Source organism: Ostrinia furnacalis, unplaced genomic scaffold, assembly GCF_004193835.3.
Source record: "Ostrinia furnacalis isolate ACB-3 unplaced genomic scaffold, ASM419383v2 OfSCF5816, whole genome shotgun sequence".
Classification (NCBI taxonomy): domain Eukaryota; kingdom Metazoa; phylum Arthropoda; class Insecta; order Lepidoptera; family Crambidae; genus Ostrinia; species Ostrinia furnacalis.
This window is the reverse complement of record NW_021136055.1, coordinates 357,658-363,742: the sequence shown is the minus strand read 5'-3', so window position 1 is coordinate 363,742 and position 6,085 is coordinate 357,658. Positions and strand designations below refer to the sequence as shown.

Genomic DNA, 6,085 nt, shown 5'->3' with positions numbered 1-6,085 from the left:
CCACGCTGGCCAGACGGGTTGAGGAGACAGGAGGTCTGAGTATTTAAAATACTTAGATAACACCTATCTAAATTGATCATTTAAAATTGTAGACACTATTAAATCGATGCAACCTAAATACCTAGCAGATGCGTATTTCGGATGATAGAATACATAGCTATTTATACAAGTAACTTTGTACAGTCAGCGTCAAATAGTTCGTGACACCCAAAGTAGCCAATAAGTTCGCAACACGTCTTTGTTACAATTGGAATAAGGTTGTGTTGTCAACTTTTTGGCCGCTTTGTTATAAGATGACCCACGCTGAACTGTCCCACCAAACTCAATGACAGAGGGGCGCTACCATCGTTCAACTATATGGTTTCCAACTGAATGGCAAAAATCGGAACCAGCGATCCGGTATTGACGGTCAATGTCATGGATAGGACAGTTCAGTATTTTGGAACTTTATTTGACGCTGTACATTAAAAAACCTCTAAAATCAAGTAAAATCATCCTCAACCAAGGATAAACACGTAACGAAGAAAAAACCGTTGTTTTACTTTATACCGTAAGAAGGTGGCGGTAGAGCCAGGCGGACCTAGAACAAGCCCTACTACCATCCAAACCGACCAAAAAATCTTTGCTTCCATTGAGAATCGAACCTGAGACCACTGGGTCTGACTAACCTATGCAGCGAATAATTGTACTTAGTATGTAGGTAATGATACTTAATTATCACATTGTTAATAGAAGAGGAAAATGATAGATATATGAGGAAAAACCTATTCATAATCTATCTTAGATTAATTATCATCTTAACAATCAATTGATGAGGTCAGTAACTTCTATATAAAAGAAAAAAAGGAAGAAAAAATATTTATTCAGTGAAAACAACGAAAAAACTCACGCGCGTATTCACAAGCATTACTATGAGGTCTCAAAGTGCGCGTGGACGTACAGGGTCACATACGAACCAATCACAGAGCTCTATTCAACGCTGTGCGTTCGATGTGCTGCTTCACCGTTTGTGAAACGGGCGTCAATTCTAGTACAAAAAATTCAACGTTATGAAAAATTTATCTAAAAGAAGAGGCAGGAGAGGGCAGTGGCGGATTAACGTATAAGCACTACAAGCACGTGCTTGGGGCCCCTGTCAGCCCCGGATCTACGATTTTTTCGAACCGGGGCAAGAACTTGATATAGCGCCCCCTCTCGTGAGCGTTTGATTAACACTAATATTATAATATGTGGCATTATTGGTGATCGAAAGAATACTCTTTAATAAATTTGTACTCTTTATTATCTATTACTAATAACTTTTTCTTAGGTGTGACATCAAATTAAATATAGCAATCATATAACAAGGCAACTGATAATCAAGACTTTGTTTTAATTTTTCTCATCGTTTTTTTTTCTCTCTTATCTTACTACCTCTACAGCTTCACACGGCGTGCTTTCTTTTCCGCGAAAGAATCTATTAGCTCATCAAAGTCCGTTTCAAAGGCAGTTTTATTTTCAATGGCTAGAATCGCGAGGCTAGATAAACGTTCTTGGCTCATTGTTGAACGCAGATAGGTTTTAATTATTTTCAGTTTGCTGAAACTTCGCTCACAGCTTGCAGATGTCGTCGGTAATGTGCAGTATATCCTTAAAGCTATACTAACATTAGGAAACGCTTCTTGCAAGTCATTCTTACACAGATGTTGTAACAGGTCGAATGCACTTGATTTTTCATTAATTTCTGTTACTAGGTCTTTGAATACAGAAAGTTCCTGGCAAAAATCAACTGCATTCAAGTCTTTTGAATATTTTCGTGCTAGATCGGCTCCATTTTTCTGCAGATCATCAGTCGACATATTTAAAAACGCGTGACCACTGAGGAAGGCGAAATTTTCATGTAGACTCTTTGCGCTCTCTACCCTTGTTTCTATTTCTGTTAAAATTCTGTCAAATACTACTTTTATATCTTTGGAAAATAGCCCATTTGGGTCTAGAGTTCTTGATTCATCTTCGCAGAATTCGTCGTGTTGCCTTTTCTTTTTGGAAATTCGTTTATTTTGAAGGACTGGCTCTATTTTCAATTTTTCTGATATAGTTGCAGCTTCTTTGATCCAATGTTCTATTGGTTTTTCTCTCATTCCCTGTATGATCTTAACAAGACCTTGCATTATCATCACAGAACGCGGCAAGATAATATCCTCTTTTTGTATTTCAACGTTCACTCTATTAATCTCTCGAAGAATATTATTCCAAATTGATAAGTTGAGGATAAATTCGAAATCCATCATCGCATGTAGTAAATGACTAGCTTCATACTTCGATTCTGCGGCTGAAGAGGATTCTTCAATTTCTTCTAGAGCTTTGACAACTTCCGGTAAATTATTTAATAGAGCAGTAACAGCTTGGTGTTTAGCTGACCATCTGGTTTGACTACTTCCTTTTAAGTTTGTTTTAGTACACTTTTGCATTATTTTCCATCGCGTGGTGGATCCAACAAAGAAACAATAAAGTTTTTGTATAAGCCCAAATAGGTTAACTGCTTCTGGACATGATGACGCTGAATGCACGCCCACAAGATTTAAAGAGTGTGCTAGACAAGGTACAAACATTGCCAGCTCGTTCATTTGCATAACTCTGGATTGGACGCCTTTGTATACGCCAGCCATATTAGATCCGTTGTCGTAAGATTGTCCGCGGCATTTTTGAATATCCAAACCATCATCTTCTAGTTTTTCTAGAATTTGCTGTGTGATATATTCTCCAGTTTTTCCATCTACTTCAATAAAATCAATAAAGCTTTCCTTAATAGTGCATCCAGTTTCTGTTATTTTTATATACCGAATAATCTGGCTCATTTGTTCTGAATGAGATATATCTGTAGTGCAGTCAAACATGATGGTAAAGTAGTTGGCCTCCTTGATCTCATTGATAATGGTATTTCGAACTTTTTTTGCCATCATATCGATTATTTCGTTTTGAATTGTTTTCGACAAATAGGATACCTGTCCTTTTTTGACGTGATCTAACTGATACTTGAGAGTAGGATCGTATTTAGCAAGTAGACATACCAAATTATAGTCCAGTCATTTAAGGTTAAATTAGGTAAGAATCTCGGAATTAGAGATACCCAGCTGTAAGTCTGTAAATACTTGTATATTGACATCCTAAAAGTTGTCTCAAAACCTACCTAAGGTAGGGTGTAAGCAACTATTAAATTTTAAGGTCAAAGGTCACAAAAATCGGTTTTTTGCGCTTTTTTTTGGAAATATCTCATTTCCTATGGGTTTTTTGCTATTTGTATTTATTATCAATATTGTAGAATACTAAATTCTCTACAAATTTTGTTTAAAAAATTTTTTTATACGGTGAACCGTTTTCGAGATAGAGGGCGGAGAGCGCGCGGTCACTGCATCACTTCAGGTCAACTTAAGCGGTTTAGGTTTTTCATACAAAAGGATTTTCCCCAGGGCCGGATCTACCTATGGGCTGATTGGGCTGCAGCCCAGGGCCCCGGGGTTACAAGGGGCCCCCAGATCCCGCTAAAAAATAGGCCATAATTTGAAAAAAAAATAAAAAAACAAAAAATAATAGTTGTCTGTAAAGTCGGTTTACGGACGATATTTTTACGTGACAACGTCATAAGAAGTTTCAGCCCAGGGCCCCACAAATTCACGATCCGGCCCTGATTTTCCCGCTAATTCCCGTGGGAATTTCGGTAATTACTTGTTGTAAATAAGCTTTAAGTTTACTAAGGTACCTACATGCCAAATTTCAAGCGTCTAAGCGTTTAGATTTTTCATACAAAAGGATTTTCCCGCTAATTCCTGTGCCCGTGGGAATTCCTAAGTAAACTATAACCTGCCCAGGTGTATGAAGAATAATTGNTTAATAGAGCAGTAATAACAGCTTGGTGTTTAGCTGACCATCTGGTTTGACTACTTCCTTTTAAGTTTGTTTTAGTACACTTTTGCATTATTTTCCATCGCGTGGTGGATCCAACAAAGAAACAATAAAGTTTTTGTATAAGCCCAAATAGGTTAACTGCTTCTGGACATGATGACGCTGAATGCACGCCCACAAGATTTAAAGAGTGTGCTAGACAAGGTACAAACATTGCCAGCTCGTTCATTTGCATAACTCTGGATTGGACGCCTTTGTATACGCCAGCCATATTAGATCCGTTGTCGTAAGATTGTCCGCGGCATTTTTGAATATCCAAACCATCATCTTCTAGTTTTTCTAGAATTTGCTGTGTGATATATTCTACAGTTTTTAAATCTACTTCAATAAAATCAATAAAGCTTTCCTTAATAGTGCATCCAGTTTCTGTTATTTTTATATACCGAATAATCTGGCTCATTTGTTCTGAATGAGATATATCTGGAGTGCAGTCAAACATGATGGTAAAGTAGTTGGCCTCCTTGATCTCATTGATAATGGTATTTCGAACTTTTTTTGCCATCATATCGATTATTTCGTTTTGAATTGTTTTCGACAAATAGGATACCTGTCCTTTTTTGACGTGATCTAACTGATACTTGAGAGTAGGATCGTATTTAGCAAGTAGACATACCAAATTAAGAAAATTTCCTTGACTAGGTTGAGGAAAATTTTCAGTGAGATCACTCAGTGTTTCTTTAGTACCTCTAAAAGAAAGACAGTTTGTGGCAAGATACATGACAGCGTCCATTACTACATGTAGAATATGTCTCCATTTTTTTTTCTCAGAGTGAATTAATTGCTCTATATCGCGATCAATGCCCTGGCACAATTTCATTTGCTGCAGGCGGGTTTTCCACTTAATAAAACATTCTTTATGCGTTTGTGATACTTCATGCTCAGTTAATCTTTCTAAAGTCTTTTTCCAATTAATGAGACCCTCTGTACACAACGCTGATGTAGAAGTGCTGGCAAATAACTTGCAGACAGTGCAGTAAAGTGCATTTTTTGTTTTCGAGTAAACAAGCCAGGATCTTTTAATAATTTCCTTATTTGCCATTGTTCCGAACCACATGTTATGTGTCAAATGCCTACCGTTGCGTTCAGTGGACCTAAAGTCTATGTTATTTGGATGTTCATTATTTAGTAATACAGCTTGTTTACTCAAAAATGACCTTTGTTGATCTGTAATTTTCTCTTGGCTCGGCCATGTACCTGGATCCATTAAATCTATGATTTCGTCTTTGCTGCTCAACTGCAATAAGTCACTAGATGCTAGTTGAACGTTATCTCCCTGCTGAGATAACACAGACGAATGATACTGTTTGCCATCATCTGAACCTTGAAGCTTCAACTGATTTGTCGAATCAACTTGAGTGTCCAAATTACAAGAGTTATTGGAAATACCTGAAACCGTATCCGAAGTATCAGTGGAACTTGACGATGGAGCTGCTTCGTAAAGCCATTTTCTCATCTTAGAAGCAGATTTATTTACGTCTTTAAATTTCTCTTTAGCTCTTTTTCTATTTTCAGCCCCAGAAAGCTTTTTTCTCGGTGCGCTCATCGTTGATCTTTTACAACCTAAAAAATATTCATAATATATTTTACTATATATATGTTACGGTTACATATATATTTTACTAAATATTCATAATATATATTATGGTAAGTAACTGAATTACGGAGCCCAGCAAAACATGAGTTATAGACACTTCATCAATTACATAATACATTAAGGAACAGCAATAGGATCGAAAAGATAATATAATTAATATGATTTATAATATTATTTTTATTACTTACCTATTATTTCGTAAGGCGTTTATTTCCAATACGGTGTAGTTTAAGTCAATAGTTTCGCTAATAATTATTATAATTACTCGCACACGCAATCAATCACATAAACAAACAACGATAGTCCCTTGACGTACAGGTTTATTCGGCTCGGTTCGTGTAGCCTCTAGTTCTACATGTGAGTCTCTGCCGGGAATCCCCGTATGTGACATACGGGGATTCCCCCGGCAGAGATACGTACGCTATCAGTGTTGCCAACTAGGTTAATACAGAATGTACTAAATTGATTTTGGCGCCCTCTGAAACTGCCGCCCGGGGCAGGTGCCCCGGTTTGCCCCCCCCTAGATCCGGGGCTGCTTATTCTACTTTG

The 6,085-nt window shown here is 37.2% G+C and overlaps 1 protein-coding gene across 1 annotated transcript; it reads right to left on the bottom strand.

Moving 5' to 3' along the window:
• Nucleotides 1-4,019: 4,019 nt before the first annotated feature.
• Nucleotides 4,020-6,064, bottom strand: LOC114361538 (uncharacterized). The gene is made up of 3 exons (XM_028316602.1): nt 5,725-6,064; nt 4,095-5,502; nt 4,020-4,044 (listed from the first exon to the last, which is right to left on the bottom strand). Exons 2-3 carry the CDS (start codon nt 5,483-5,485, stop codon nt 4,020-4,022), a joined length of 1,416 nt encoding a protein of 471 aa, XP_028172403.1. The 5' UTR covers nt 5,486-5,502; nt 5,725-6,064.
• Between the last annotated feature and the right edge of the window lie 21 nt (nt 6,065-6,085).

What these genes read in the sequence shown, in the direction of transcription:
- LOC114361538 (XM_028316602.1), bottom strand. Translation starts at nt 5,485, where the DNA reads ATGAGCGCACCGAGAAAAAAGCTTTCTGGGGCTGAAAATAGAAAAAGA. An exon ending in CAAATGAACGAGCTGGCAAT is followed by an intron (nt 4,045 to 4,094) that starts GTTTGTACCTTG and finishes GCGTGCATTCAG; the next exon opens with CGTCATCATGTCCAGAAGCA.